General features: G+C 37.5%; 1 protein-coding gene across 4 annotated transcripts in view; it reads right to left on the minus strand.

Annotated features, from left to right (window-relative positions):
* Positions 1–922: 922 nt before the first annotated feature.
* Positions 923–16,822, minus strand: part of LOC110841028 (chromosome-associated kinesin KIF4A) — a 33,670-nt gene continuing 17,770 nt past the window's right edge. The window contains exons 1-11 of one of the 4 annotated variants that reach the window (XM_087352816.1): positions 11,942–12,472; positions 10,915–10,943; positions 10,346–10,507; positions 9,868–10,046; positions 9,436–9,579; positions 8,243–8,337; positions 7,258–7,469; positions 6,183–6,574; positions 5,958–6,096; positions 3,045–3,855; positions 923–1,677 (exon numbers count right to left, since the gene is read on the minus strand). In XM_087352816.1, coding sequence (XP_087208942.1) covers positions 6,025–6,096; positions 6,183–6,574; positions 7,258–7,469; positions 8,243–8,337; positions 9,436–9,579; positions 9,868–10,046; positions 10,346–10,496 — 1,245 coding nt within the window. In that variant the 5' untranslated portion in view covers positions 10,497–10,507; positions 10,915–10,943; positions 11,942–12,472 and the 3' untranslated portion in view covers positions 923–1,677; positions 3,045–3,855; positions 5,958–6,024. Of the gene's footprint in view, positions 1,678–3,044; positions 3,856–5,957; positions 6,097–6,182; positions 6,575–7,257; positions 7,470–8,242; positions 8,338–9,435; positions 9,580–9,867; positions 10,047–10,345; positions 10,508–10,914; positions 10,944–11,941; positions 12,473–16,822 lie in introns of those variants that run through there. The other 3 variants (XM_087352813.1, XM_087352814.1, XM_087352815.1) reach the window with 3 other exon arrangements.

Here is a 16,822-nt window from a genome sequence, read left to right on the forward strand (position 1 = left end):
TAATAGGTAAATAATCATTAGTTTTTGTGTTTTTGTTATTTTTATGTAAATGTTTAATGCGTAGAAGTTGTCGGGTTGTGAAGAATACGAATGATTTTGTTTGAAGCATAAGAAAGCGTTGACTGTTTCAAGCAGATTTTTGATTAAAGTTCAGGTTAAATGAAGTAAACAGAATAATCTTTATCATAAACAAATCGTATTAAAGGCGTAAGTTACGTTAATTTCCTTCATTATGTAATGATGTAGTCCTTTTAAGTTAAAGGCATCCAGTCTCCTTTTAAACGTGGTAGTTATATTGTGCGACCGAAGTGTATTACAAAAACGCGTCTGTTTACATTCATTCTAGCACATTCTGCAATATTCCATTACTGTAAAGTGTCTGATTGGGTGTTATGTTTTAAAGATTGACAATTTCTTGTTAAATTTGTCATATTGTGTTATCCCATGAAGGAAATATCAGGAAGGTCAGATCCAAATTAACATGAAGACAAGGATTTTCTGAAGCTTATTTCCATCATACCTCTAATGGTTCGTGTGTGATTTGAGATTCTCACAATGGTTAAAATGTGGATTTTGGTCATCTTGACTGTGATGCCATGTAGTCTTGTAAGTGGTTACAGATGTTTCAGCATTGCTTGCTGAAGATTAGATGATACATTTCTTTGGTGTGGTGGTTTTATTTACATTGCAGGGCAGTTTGTAGAGTATAGCCTAAAATGTTCTTATGCTGAGAGTAACCAGAAAAATTCTAAATTGTCACAACCATGTAGAGGTTATATAGTTGATATTTATAAAATGTAAATCCTTATTTTATGACATGTCTGATGAATCAATGTCAAGGATACACATTTGGCTTGAAATGTTAATTATTTAATATCACATTGCGACCCATCAAAGTTGACAGGGATGAACATCTACTATGTTGAACAGTAATATTTATTGCAGCATTATAATTACAGATTTCATTGAAAGTGCAAAATTTATAAAATTGAATGTGAAAACATCTTCTCAGCCAGATTCCTGCGCCAACACAAAAATTAGTGCCTTTTTCTGGATTCTGCCATAACCCACCATACCTTCCTTCGCACTTTGGCTAAGGGGGCACTCCTGGACACACAACAGCACCTCTTGTAGCTCATTTATCTGACTGCACATGGCTTGGCGTTAAGTGGCGATGAGACAGACTGCCCTGCCAGCTTGGATATGGCTAGTGTCCAGATGGTTCCCAGTGTTTGTTAAGCTGCTGTTTGAGCACACTGTATTCAGGTTCAAGATCCACCTGGCAGTATGACTACAATACATTTCTAGAAACAGACCCAGGACTTCATTTTTCAAAAAATTGTTTATAACAATGTTCCCCATGTGTGACTTATAATGATTTTATTGGTGTTGATAATACCAAGTTGAATTTCATTTTCTTATAATGCAGAACTTTCGTTATGTGCACAGTTTGGCTCTTTGCAGACCGGAAATCAAGTAGTAGCAGCTTTGATCAGTTCACAAAAAAGGCGAGTGATATGGGCTCTTTGACGCGGCGTGGTTCATTGGAGCATCCCAGCAACTCGGAGAAGAGACGAGCTGGTCTCCTGAAAATTTTGGATTAAGTTTGAATACATTCTGCCCAGTCACTCTGACAGTTTCCAGCTTCTTCAAGCAGGTTGTTTGTTGAAATAAGGACTGCAAAAAAATGTTAATTTAAGAATTGAAAGTGAAACAGGTGAAGATAACTGAAAATGTTGAATAAATAATTAAATTCCAGCATAAACAATGCTCTGTGGCTTATCCTTCTAGTTCTTGTCCTTTGGTTTTCACCACTTTTTATGAATGAGCCACATTGATTGTTGAAGTTTCCCCAGCATTTTGGCAAAAACTGCAGTTGCCACCTTCAGGGTGGTACTATCAAGTGGGAAGCAACCAATGGTTCAGGAAGAGAGGTGGTAAAAAGGTTTTGGTGACCACGTGGTCAGAATAATAGTGCTAAAATGTGGCAAGTGACTGTGTGATAGTCAAAACTTTTTCACCATTTCATTTCCTAACCAGCCTCCCTTATGTTTTTCTTTCATTATGTATAAAATTTATGAATTATATCTTACTTACAGGAAAGTGATCGCTTACGAGACGAAGACCTCTTTAAATCCTTAACAAGAGCTGAAATGTCTGTGTTCTGTTATGAAACTTATAACTTTATGTAAAGTAATGTGATAGTTTTTTTATGATCTGTTTTGGACAAATAGTTTCCATATATGTGCTCAATTTGTTCTTTTTCTATGCAGAAGACATGTAGTAATTAGTCTTTGCAAAAGCCAGGAGAGTACTTTCTCACTAACTATTTTTGTATAGTCATCCTCATATATCATTTTATTCAGTAGAGACAATTTTATTAAATAACTAAGAAGAGAAAAAAGCACAATAATTATAAAACAATCTTTGTGTTATGTGAATGAAGTGAATTAAATGCTAGCATGGGGAAGACATGTCCTTGTGTATACATGTTTCATTACTTGACAAATTTAATTTAAACTTCATAATGGACATCTAAACTATAGGTTGATATACAGATATAACTTTGGTTCATATGAGCCTGGTATAAAGTAAAGTAAAGTAAAGCAAAGCTGTCCCACTCTTTGCCATGTAGGCACTTGGGAGGGGAGCACTAGGGGGGGGGGGGGGAGAGTGGACAGCATCACACCCTGGCCAAGCTTTTCCTCTGGGAAAGAACCCCAGAGCCCATTGGATGGGAGGCTGGGTGGGCCCCAGAGCCGGTCTGGATGCAGAGGCTAAAGGACAAATCCTCTGTCCCCATTGGGGATCGAACCCAGGCCGTCTGTAGCCAGTCACTACACTGACTGAGCTACCCTGGCTCATATTAGTCTGGTATAACCCTTAATTTATGAAGCTGAATTGACTTTTAATGGTAATCAACATTGGTCCATATCATAAAATATAGATTTATTTACAATCGTCATCTTTCTTAAGCTAGATTTTGATATAGTTAAAAAAACATAATTAAACATAAGATTTTAATCTTAATGAAAGTGTTTTACCTATGTAGTAATACACTTGATATCAGTAGACTTTTATCTGCATTAAATAAACATAAAGGCCAGCCACAACAAGGTGCAGGTACCACGAAAAATACACAAGTTCTTGTAAGATAGTTTTCCCAAGGCAAGAAATTTTCACAGCAGACATTGATTAGCCTCTCCACTGGGCAGTGGAAGAAGACAGCAGGCACATGTCACATCTTCATAGCTGATAACCTACAACGCTTTGCACGCATGGATCCGGTGAGAACACATCCAATTACACAGATCACTCATGGTCAATGTAACTTCATCCACAGATAATTGCAGCTTGTTTACAATAAATTCTAGTGCACCAAGATGCCTTGCTTCCTGTACGTGTAAAATGTAACTCCAGGCTGGGTTCCTTCGCAATTTATTATTATCCTGCAGAAAGACTTGTGTGCCTACATGCAGGGTTAAAAAAATGCAACTAAAGCAAACGGATTTTGTTAAGCAGCAAATATAAAGTAATTAAAATTGTTTTAGATCTGTTGAAACTACCTTTCTTTCACTTTCCTGACATTTTTTATCAAGCTATATCAAAAGAATTCCAATAATGGTGTAAGACAATGTTTGTGCCCATTGCAATAGTTTTAAAATGCACTGATTTTGGAAATTGACTATTTTCAACAATTTCAAAAAACTGGTACAATGGACAAAGTCCAAAACATGAGCCAAACACATTCTGTATTGGTGAGATTTTGGGTTCGTGGCAGAGTATGAAGATGGTATGCTACATGGTCAGGTAGAAGTTTACCTGCGCCTCTGGGGACCAGGCTGAGATGGTTTTCTGCAAACAAAAATAAGTATTATATTACTGTCAGTGCCAAATAAATAATCTTCGGATCAAACCGAGATATCATGTGGCATAAATTAGACACAACAACCAAGTCTAAATGTAAAGCAAACCAAAACAAGGGACTGGCGGATAACGAAGTGAAAAAGTTTGGCTATGAAGTATCCTCATATAATCAGAAGCCAACGACCTACAAACTTTCTCTGCCAAAACTTCCCTTTCAATAACATTTCATATTTCTGAACAATAAATAAACACTATGATAAGACGCTATTGCCATACGCGTTTCGACCTCAAGAGGTCATCATCTGTGGCATCAGGGAAATTAATACATTTAGTCAAATGGTTCAAACTGGATTTAGAATTAAAATGAAAAGGGTATTTGACAAAATATTCGAAGTGACACTGCACGAGATGCTGTTATTCACAGGAGTAGAAATTGCACTTAGCTACAGATCCCGTGTTCGGTGACCGTAGATGGTCTCGGCGAGTTATAGTTGCGTCGTCTGTACCTGTGAACTCCAGAACCATGGGTCAGTTGGAAATACATGGGTATATATAAGCTCGAAGTCAGGGTGGCCAACTATTGAAAATTTACTTCTTCCTGTTTAATGCTAGGTCAAATAATACGTTAGAATCATGGGTGTTTTGTTCGTTAATGATGGCTTTGTTTTTACTACTTTTGTATACATGGAATTTTTCTAAAATATCTAGCATTTTACCCTTTGAAGCTATTCTAAATATGTGCATATCATCATCTATGGGACTGTATTCGTGTCCGTGTTCGAGGATGTGTTGGGCATATTTAGATTTTATTAAATTGAACCTGATGTCGTGGACGTGGTCTTGAAATCTAGTTTTAAAATCCCTACCGGTTTGGCCAATGTAGACCTGCTCGCAGCTTCCGCATTTAAACTATTATTGTATTTGTTACCTAGTTTTCTTGAACTGTATTTGAATTTTATGGTGTTGTTAACTTTGTATGCTACTTTTACATCTGTTTTTGAATATCTTAGTGAGTGTTCTAATGCTAATATTAAAAAATGTAAAGCTCGGCCATAATTTTTTAGTGGGTTGGGGTACATTGACATTGGGATTAGGTGCATTTATCTTGTGATATTATTAAAGTTGTAAAGTTGAACCATTTGACTAAATGTATTAACTTCCCTGATGCCACTGATGATCATCTCTTGAGGTCGAAACGCGTATGGCAATAGCGTCTTATTACAGTGTTAATAGTTGTTGGTTTACTTACTCTATGCACACAGTAATGTATAAATTTATAATAAAGAGTAGCATGTTTTGGCCATCTTCTTGCTCTTCTCAAATGCATTATTCTGAAACACATGACTGTCATCAACTGAGAGTTAGGTTAATATACAGTGATGAACAACTCAGTGATGCAGTTAAGGTTAACTGTACAGTTAAAACTGTAAGTAAGATTAGCCTGTGGGTTTGATCTGACCTACAGTTCTTAATTTGTGATGTGTTTAATTTGCTACTAAAGTGCCAATGAGGAGGCTACAAACTGAACGTAAGACATAAGAAGCATGTCATATATTTTACTAACAAGGGAATGGTCAGGTTGGTCATGCCGAAACCACACCTGAAATTTTGCTCATCTACGGAGCCCATCTTGTAATGATTGTACACAAAATTTCAGTTGCTCATGCGCTGTGCTCAAAGTTGATATGTTTATTTAAAATCCGCGCCACCGCGCATGCGCGTGACAGCAGCGTGGCATTCACCAGTACATTGCAGCGGAGGGCGTAGGCCAGGTGCTGGTGGGATGGCAGAGAAAGATTTGAGAAATGTCTCTCTCTCTCTCTCTCTCTCTCCAAGTTCTTGTTATTATTAGTTAGAAATGTGTCAGTAGCTCATGAATTGGCCAATAATCACTATTTATGCTTAAAATTTGTCTTCTCAATCTACTACTTTACAAAAATGGAAAGAGAGGAGCTATCCTAGCATTGCATAAGTACAATGTATGAGAAAGAAATGAAATCAGGATGAAAAGCCATGAACTCACATCAAGAAATACATAAATGTTACCATACTTTCTAAGTTCCACATTTGTTTCAAAACACTGAAAATACCTGCAGTTCCTTGTTACGTTCCTCTTTCTAGAGGCGATCTTCATCAGGACGTTCCGGAGGAATATCTTCACTCTGCTGTGACTCTGCTAGTATGTGAGGCAGCACTGATCGCCTGATCCGTCCTTTCAATCCGCTCAGCCTGAGGATTTAAAACACTTGTTATCTATGCTGGCTGAAATTCAGGTTATCTGCAGTACAAGCAAATGAAAACTGAACATTACATACGTGTGATTCCTGTGCTTGTAATCGCAAAGTATTTAAGCTTTCCGCCAGCTCCATATATTTCTTTGACATCTCTAGAGTTTCCGTAAGATGACTGCTCATGGCTTCACGATTCTTTTCTTTTAATTTGATGTTTTCTATTTCTGCCGTCTTAAGACGGCGAGTGAGATTAGTGATTTTAGCTTCTGCAGCAGTCAACTTTTTACGAAGATCCTGGATTTCTCGTTTCAAATCATCAGTTTCCTCGTCTTGAGGATCTTCATATGGAACTGGTTTCATTTCAATTCTTTTTGTTGATTTAGCCCATACTAATGTCCGTACACTCTCCTTCATATACCTGTGTAATGGGCTCACACAAGCAATCATGAAGGTTACTGAATTCCCACTTAGAGAATCTGAAAAAGTTCAACATACGAGTGGTGTTTCTTGTGCAATACACAAATAAAATTTCTTACTGCACTAGACAGGGCACATTTACTGTTCGCCTCATCATATGGAAACTGGTTATAAATGAAACTAATTTCCTTGCTATACCCGCTCTTGCCCCCAAGTGGCCTAGATGGTATGTTGGCGGACTGCTTTATTTGTATTGCAAATAAAACGTGTCTACACCACAGCAAATATCAGCTGGTTGATGCTGTTTGAGGAAATGATCACTGTTCATACTGAGAACCATACGAAACCCATGAATGCAAAATGTGGTGTTACTGACTGTAAAAACCGACGGTACATATAGTTACCATTCAGCTTTAAGGGGTTAAAGCTCATGTGGAAGACATCAGTAAGTGTTACATCATTCAGTGATGAAATCGTACATTCTAAAATTACCCATCGTTTGATGTCTTCATTACCAGAATTCAAAGTGCATTAGCGCAAAATGCAAGATTTTCCCAAACTTCAAGACAGGCCATCAGAATTTGTTGAAACTTTAAGCAAAAACAACTGTGCTGTCTCAAATAAGATGTTGCCATGACATTTAATACTGGAATAACAGTTAGCATACAAAGTGGTATTCAGAATCCTGGATTTTAATTCTTTATAGAAAACATACTTCCATTTAGGTTCATAAGCTGCTTACTTTGTAGCAATCTTGTAAGTTGGCTGTCACGGTAACTGGCGACCCCTTTGCTGTCCGGTTTAGCCAAATCAGAAATTACTTTTTGTAGATGAAGAAGATCAATGTTTATTTGTATACCTTCTTCTCTTATTTGATCAGATACTTCAGTATGTGCAAAAGCTTCAGACCCTGCTAGATCCACTAGATGGAACTTTGCAGGCTGAGATGGTTTTCTGCAAACAGAATAAATATTATATTGCTGTCAGTACCAAATAAATAATCTTGGGATCAGACAGAGATATCATGTGGCATGAATTGGACACACAACAACCAAGTCTAAATGTAAAGCAAACCAAAACAAGGGACTGGCGGATAACGAAGTGAAAAAGTTTGGCTATGAAGTATCCTCATATAATCAGAAGCCAACGACCTACAAACTTTCTCTGCCAAAATTTCCCTTTCAATAACATTTCATATTTCTGAACAATAAATCCACTATCCAGCGCAAGGCTTCTAATCAGATGCTATGACATCACAAACAGAAACACTCGGAGAGAAAATGTAGTTTTGTGTAGAAAATTAAAATCAATAATTAGACTGCCTCTTGTTCCCTATATCCTGAGTAAATGCAATTTTCATAGTTCTCTGCTTCCACATACAAAATGCACTTCCTACTTTGTGTTACTCCTCTCCTGTGACAGACACTGGGTTTGCTTTTAAAAGAATACACATATTTTATACATGCGCGCACACAGCTAAAATGAAAGAGTGGGGGGTGAAAGCTCTGCAAGTACAAGCAAAAGAAAAATGACCTGAAGAATAACTCTCACTGACATACGTTATCCAAGACAGTGAACGTGTGAACAAAATGGGGACCATCGGTAGGTAACGGTCCAAAGTGGGATGAAAGGACTATTTAGAGGCATTTCATTCACAAGAAAACAATTTAGTAGAAATTAAAGCAGATGAAGAAATATGTCTCACACATTTCATACATACTACTCACTCATTTCCTCGTGGCAGCTTTTGAACAGTAACTGTGAAAATAGCATGACTGCGACTAGACTGTGCATTCATGGCAGTTGCTCTGCGGGAAAAACCCTGTGAAAGTAATACAAGGCTCTGTACGATTTTGAGTTTTTCATGGCGGTGAAGAGGATGATCTTAATCTTCTAGGGTTTTGGCACCATGTAGTCTTGTTGATCGATGGTAACGTCTCGAAGAAACACAGTCACCACATTCAGCCCTTAAGATGGAGATGGCATCTTACTTTGAAATGGTGTCATCTACCAACAAACCTACATGATACCAAAATCCCCGAAGATGTCATAATAAATGGCTTTGTTTACTTGTTATGGACTTATAATTTCTAAGTATGTATTTATTTCAGGTATTCAATCAAAATAATTATTCCAACATCAGTCTATTCCATTCCTAGAGCCCAGTGGCAGGCCCTTGTAAACATAATAATGAACCATTGGATTCCACAAAAGATGAGAAATCTCCGAATACCTGAGTCACTATTAGTTTCCATTAAGAGTCAATTACATTAAATTTTTATTTAAAATTCTATCCCAATAGACTAAACCACCCATTTATGACTCCTGGGCACTGTTTCCTGTATTTTTTACTCAGTTTATTTACATTTCCTGTTCACGCAGAAATCTGTCTTGAGTTATGACTGATTATTATATTACATGTAGTGTCTAATTCTGTTCTATATCAGCAAAGCAAAAGATATCATGGATGAATACGCAGAATCTTCTGGCTATGTGACAATGTTTCAGAGAAACATACTGCCCTCATCATCAGGAATTACAAAACAAGTTAATACTTAAATATGTGCCTACAACCCTCACAGCCATCAGCTGCATAGAGGCCACAGAAAGAAATGCCGTGAGTTGTAAGGATAACAACACCTGATAATTCCTTCTGTATTTACCTCAGGCCACCTCCAGCACATCACCTGATGCTAGCAAACATTAACACTAAAAAGGAATAAGTCCAACAGTTTGAGAAAAAAATGTGGAATGGCAGTTGATATTTCTTTCCATGCCTTCGGTGCAGTCAGCTTCGTTACAAGGAATAAGGAATTTTAAAACATTAATTTATTTAGCATAGGAACTGAAGTATGAAGAGAGAAATACCTTGAAGACAAGAGCAGATTCAACCAGCAATATGTAATTTAATATATCGTACCTTTCGTAGCCATTCGGTGGCGTCAGCTGCAGAAGTTACACGTTTTTCCATCAGTTTACGGATATGTATTCTTGTGCCATCATCCATCATGCGAACACTAGATACGTTTTTAGACAAAAGGTCGTGTATTTTCTTCATGTAAAGCTGTAAAGTAAATGTATTTTCTGTATGGATGCTTTTTAATTTAATTTAGCACTGATGTTATGACACTGGATGGCAATTCAAAGTCATACTTTTTTTAACTTCCAATGATCCAGAATAAGCTATAACTTCCATCTTCAGGGTAGAAGTGAATCCTGAAGATGGAGACGATAGCTTCCTCTGAAATGTTAATTTCTTTATGGAACACCCTTTCTTATTCTTCTCCCTGAAACATTTCCCTTTTAATAATGCAAATTAAATATCAAATATGAATTCACTTAGCATACATACCTCCATAAAAGATACCGTAATTCTGAAGTGACGATCCTTGACTTCATTCATATCACCTAATATACCATTAAGAACCAGTGGTATAATGCCCACATTACCGCCTGAAGTTTCTGTTGAACCCAATGTATAGGTTTTTCCAGATCCAGTTTGCCCATAGGCAAAAATTGTTACATTGTAACCTGAAATTGAGAACATTTTACAAACCAAACTTCGAAATGGTAGTTACCAAAACTGACAAACAACTGATATGGCAGTAACCTCAATATTGTTTCATTCATGACAGATTAAAGATAAAAATAGCATTTATCTCTGTAATAATTGAGCCATCTTGGCTCCTTGTCTGCATCTCTTCAGATTAAAAAAAATGTTAATTACATCGGGTACATATTCAACAAATAATATACACTAAAAAAAGGTTACAATGCAGAACAATAAACGATCATAACAAACTTATGGATATTTTTGGTTTCACTCTTACCCTGAATTAAATCGGTTACTAAATCTTTCACAGAAGACTCAATGTGTGCGTCGCTCTGTTCTGGTCCGAAAACATGGTCGTATCTAAAAGCACGCTTTGTCTGTTCGACCATGATCTGTGGTTCACCAGATACAGAGCAACCTCCACTCATTTGTCTGCCTTCTGAAACAATACATGAACACTTAAGAATCAAAATCAGATTCAAAAACAAAAGATTTGGTAGCAAAACCAAGATACTGTACCCATTTTTGGAATACAAGAACAAAACATAAAATTCTTTTCAAGCCTGTAAAGGAAGTATATGTGAACATGCCAGAAAATCAAAGTCCACATCATTCATAATATAAAGACAACTAATTAATTTTAATTTGATATAAGGTCAGGAAGGCCTAGCGTTGATTAGGATGGTGATAACAAAGAGCAAAAGATCCCTGTCGCGGATGAAGCCCTGACTACTCAGTACCTATTGCCTCAGCTACGGATGTTTATGATTTGGAAAGTAAAAATAAAATTTTAGTTTCAACACACACATCAAACAAATTTTTAAAGTGAAAAAGAAATCTACTTACCTTAATGGTGCTCAACGTCTACACCCTTACTGAAAGAAAAGAAAAAATTCAAATGATAATTAAAACTATGTGTTACAATACAATTTATAGTTCAGTTACTAAGTATACTCACAAGCTACCTGACTTAATGCAATCACATAAACTTCCAGTTTAAAAGAATTAGATTTATATAAAACTGCTTTATTCATAAGGTGCTGAATCCACAGCCTATCTATCTTATATCATGCCTTTAGAAAGTTGCTACTTCATAAGCTTTCCTAAATTGGACATAAAGAATACGGACAGATCATACTCTGTTAATCATATTCAGGGAATAAGTCAATGCACAATGTAACATACTTGGAATACCTAAAATGTGATATATGTAATATTAAAAAAACACTTTCAACTGGAGAAAAACCGCTCATCAGAAAGTCCTTTTTATCCAATGTAGGTAAAACACTAATTGCACAGAAAACATATATGACAAGTGAAGAGAGATCGGTAAAAAATAGGAAGCAAACAATATGTTTGATGCAATGTCTTTATTTTAAACATCTCTGAACATTTTAGCAGCCACAAAAAAATTGGTAATTGGGACTGACAAAAGATGCAATCTCAATTAGAACCGCAAATCCTCAGGTTGGTAATTGAAGCTGACACCTCCCAAAGTCAAAGCAGCATTACTATGACAATGGGCAAACTACTTGGTGCATAAGTGACTGTTATGGGTCGCTTGTTAACAGTTGCAATGGATGTCTTGGCCACACTTGCTTAAAACATTTACCAGAGCTTTCAATTCTGGATAGCAGTTCAAGTCCATCGTCAAATGCATTTTCAATAACCAGTAGAATTGCTACAAATTTCCTGACTGAATCTGGAAGACAACCGATTCCAATCTCCATATATTTTGTTAGTATTTCTGATTTGAAATATCTTGAGAAAAATAATGAAAATTTATGCAGATGTACTATTTTTGCCCTTCATATATAAATACCACACAAACAAGGTACTCAATTTAACCAGTCATATGTATGAAATAACTTACGTTCCGTCAGAAGCATCCGAATCCATGGCGGAAATTACTGTTAAAATTATGTCACAAATCCACTCTCACGACAATCAAATCAAAACAATCGCCTCAGGATCATGCGTAATTAAAATTCAAACGAGTTCCAAGAGTTGATACTAGATGCCACAATATGGACATTGCTTTCTGCGACATTTCTTACATAAATCGCGTACTATATTAATTAAATAGCAAGCCCAATTCATAACGACAAATATTCATAACAATAATCTTAAAAGCCTACTGTACATTACGACATCCATTAATACTGATTTATTACTCAATTTTGTACATTATATGCACGCCATAACCTAACAAATGAATTTGACATCGGCCACTATTACTTATGGTTTAACTAATAACTGAACTGCCGCGCCATATATTAGCGAGTTCATGCACTAATGTAAAGATAAGTGAATTGCCGCGCCATCTGTTGGGGAAGGTATAAACTAATGTGCCCGCGAATATTTTCTGACCCATTTACCTCCTTGGGGATCCTATAACCCGGCTAGAAACACTAAAAATCTGTTAGGTGACCTATCTGCCCTCTATTGGCAAAATCATTAACTAATAAGTGAACTGCCGCGCCATATATTAGCGTGTTCATGTACTAATGTAAAGATAAGTGAATTGCCGCGCCATCTGTTGGGGAAGGTATAAACTAATGTGCCCGCGAATATTTTCTGACGCGTTTACCTCCTTGGATATCTTATAACCCGGCTAGAAACACTAAAATCTCAGTTAGGTGACCTATCTGCCCTCTATTGGCAAAGTCATTAACTAATAATTGAACTGCTGCGCCATATATTAGCGAGTTCATGTACTAATGTAAAGATAAGTGAATTGCCGCGCTATCTGTTGGGGAAGGTATAAACTAATGTACCCGCGAATATTTTCTGAACCGTTTACCTCCTTGGGTATCCTATAACCCGGATAGAAACATCAAGAACTCAGAGCTAGGTGAACTGCTCTGCCCTCTATTGGCAAAATCATTAACTAATAATTGAACTGCCGCGCCATATATTAGCGAGTTCATGTACTAATGTAAAGATAAGTGAATTGCCGCGCCATCTGTTGGGGAAGGTATGAACTAATGTGTCCGCGAATATTTTCTGACCCGTTTACCTCCTTGGGTATCCTATAACGGCTAGACACACTAAAATCTCAGTTAGGTGACCTATCTGCCCTCTATTGGCAAAATCATTAACTAATAATTGAACTGCTGCGCCATATGTTAGCGAGTTCATGTACTAATGTAAAGATAAGTGAATTGCCGCGCCATCTGTTGGGGAAGGTATAAACTAATGTGCCCGCGAATATTTTCTGACCCGTTTACTTCCTTGGGTATCCTATAACCCGGCTAGAAACACTAAAATCTCAGGGTTAGGTGACCTGCTTCGCCCTCTATTGTTAAAAACGTGTTCTAATGTAATTGTAAGTGAACTGCCTCTCCATATACTAGCGAGTTCATGAACTAATGTAATGATGAGTGAATTAATACCATGCTGCATGCCGTGTGTGGGCTTCATATGAACCCTTTGCCTTACTGAATTTCTGATCACGTTTAATGAAGGGCAAATTAGTAAATTTTATATTATATATATATAAAATAAAAGTCCTGCATACTGTATGGGATCTCCCGGGTTCAAATCTTGTTCCGGAGTTCTAGAATGTCTTGACTTTTCTTTACCCTTTGCAAGAATATAAAGTACATATGAATCAGACTATGTTGCAGGATTATCTGGTTAGGAAAAATGATTAATTTACAGAGTTATAATCTAGAATTTTTTTAAAAAGTATAAAATGCCCTTTGTTAATTATTATGTGCAATTTAATTACAGTGAAGCAAACACAACACACCAGTGATAAAAAGGAACAATTAGGTTTTGGACTACCTGGAAGTTAGCAAGTTCTTCTTCGTAGTGTCAAAGCCGTGTAATCTCAAATTTAAAATTCTCTATTTTGCTAGAGGCCTCTTTCAGGGCGGCAGCTTTCTCTGCTAGTTTCTGCTGCTTCACAAGTAACTGTGTAATAAAATAAAGAGGGTTGAGAAGAAAATGAAGAACTTGGATGGGCACCAGATATTTGAAATATGTTCTCCATATTCCTGAAAATGTACACAATTTAGCAAGTATTAAAACGCATTAATTTAAAAATATGGTGAGGTGGCGATTATGATAAGTAAATTATTACAAGAAGACGACATGCATGGATATGAGCGACTTATCTTGTACTTACACCTTCAGTCGAACACTATATCAAGAAATATAACCTCATTAGGTTCGACCAATTAAACGAAACAGGAGTGACATATTGTATTGCGTATGAGACACTGTGTAAACGATGCATTAGAACTGTGACACGATTTCACTTCCACAAGACAGCTGCCATGCTACTTGACGTCGTTGAAAATCGCATTAATGATTTTGCCAATAGAGGGCAGAGCAGGTCACCTAACTCTGAGATTTTACTGTTTCCAGCCGGGTTATAGGATACCCAAGGAGGTAAACGGGTCAGAAAATATTCGCGGGGACATTAGTTTATACCTTCCCCAACAGATGGCGCGGCAATTCACTTATCTTTACATTAGTACATGAACTCGCTAATATATGGCACTGCAGTTCACTTATTAGTTAATGATTTTGCCAATAGAGGGCAGAGCAGGTCACCTAACTCTGAGAGTTTACTGTTTCTAGCCGGGTTTGAGGATACCGAAGGAGGTAAAGGGGTCAGAAAATATTCGCGGGCACATTAGTTTATACCTTCCCCAACAGATAGCGCGGCAATTCACTTATCTTTACATTAGTACATGAACTCGCTAATATATGGCACTGCAGTTCACTTATTAGTTAATGATTTTGCCAATAGAGGGCAGAGCAGGTCACCTAACTCTGAGATTTTACTGTTTCTAACCGGGTTATAGGATACCCAAGGAGGTAAAGGGGTCAGAAAATATTCGCGGGCACATTAGTTTATACCTTCCCCAACAGATGGCGCGGCAATTCACTTATCTTTACATTAGTGCATGAACTCGCTAATATATGGCGCGGCAGTTCACTTATTAGTTAACGATTTTGCCAATAGAGGGCAGAGCAGTTCACCTAACTCTGAGATTTTACTGTTTCCAGCCGGGTTATAGGATACCCAAGGAGGTAAACGGGTCAGAAAATATTCGCGGGGACATTAGTTTATACCTTCCCCAACAGATGGCGCGGCAATTCACTTATCTTTACATTAGTACATGAACTCGCTAATATATGGCACTGCAGTTCACTTATTAGTTAATGATTTTGCCAATAGAGGGCAGAGCAGGTCACCTAACTCTGAGATTTTACTGTTTCTAGCCGGGTTATAGGATACCCAAGGAGGTAAAGGGGTCAGAAAATATTCGCGGGCACATTAGTTTATACCTTCCCCAACAGATGGCGCGGCAATTCACTTATCTTTACATTAGTGCATGAACTCGCTAATATATGGCGCGGCAGTTCACTTATTAGTTAACGATTTTGCCAATAGAGGGCAGAGCAGTTCACCTAGCTCTGAGTTTTTTATGTTTCTATCCGGGTTATAGGATACCGAAGGAGGTAAACGGGTCAGAAAATATTCGCGGGTACATCCGTTTATCGCTTCCCCAAAAGATGGCGCGGCAATTCACTTATCTTTACATTAGTACATGAACTCGCTAATATATGGCGCGGCAGTTCACTTATTAGTTAATGATTTTGCCAATAGAGGGCAGAGCAGTTCACCTAGCTCTGAGTTTTTTATGTTTCTATCCGGGTTATAGGATACCGAAGGAGGTAAACGGGTCAGAAAATATTCGCGGGTACATTAGTTTATACCTTCCCCAACAGATGGTGCGGCAATTCACTTATCTTTACATTAGTACATGAACTCGCTAATATATGGCGCAGCAGTTCAATTATTAGTTAATGACTTTGCCAATAGAGGGCAGATAGTTCACCTACCTGAGATTTTAGTGTTTCTATCCGGGTTATAGGATACCCAAGGAGGTAAACGGGTCAGAAAATATTCGCGGGCACATTAGTTTATACCTTCCCCAACAGATGGTGCGGCAATTCACTTATCTTTACATTAGTACATGAACTCGCTAATATATGGCGCGGCAGTTCACTTATTAGTTAATGATTTTGCCAATAGAGGGCAGAGCAGTTCACCTAGCTCTGAGTTTTTTATGTTTCTATCCGGGTTATAGGATACCGAAGGAGGTAAACGGGTCAGAAAATATTCGCGGGTACATTAGTTTATACCTTCCCCAACAGATGGTGCGGCAATTCACTTATCTTTACATTAGTACATGAACTCGCTAATATATGGCGCAGCAGTTCAATTATTAGTTAATGACTTTGCCAATAGAGGGCAGATAGTTCACCTACCTGAGATTTTAGTGTTTCTATCCGGGTTATAGGATACCCAAGGAGGTAAACGGGTCAGAAAATATTCGCGGGCACATTAGTTTATACCTTCCCCAACAGATGGTGCGGCAATTCACTTATCTTTACATTAGTACATGAACTCGCTAATATATGGCGCGGCAGTTCACTTATTAGTTAATGATTTTGCCAATAGAGGGCACAGCAGTTCACCTAGCTCTGAGTTTTTGATGTTTCTATCCGGGTTATAGGATACCCAAGGAGGTAAACGGGTCAGAAAAATATTCGCGGGCACATTAGTTTATACCTTCCCCGACAGATGGCGCGGCAATTCACTTATCTTTACATTAGTACATGAACTCGCTAATATATGGCGCAGCAGTTCAATTATTAGTTAATGATTTTGCCAATAGAGGGCAGATAGGTCATCTAACTGAGATTTTAGTGTTTCTATCCGGGTTATAGG

Source organism: Zootermopsis nevadensis, unplaced genomic scaffold (genome assembly GCF_977971745.1).
Source record: "Zootermopsis nevadensis isolate Lab colony 2312 unplaced genomic scaffold, Znev_1.0 Znev_ptg000021l, whole genome shotgun sequence".
In the NCBI taxonomy this organism is placed as follows: domain Eukaryota; kingdom Metazoa; phylum Arthropoda; class Insecta; order Blattodea; family Termopsidae; genus Zootermopsis; species Zootermopsis nevadensis.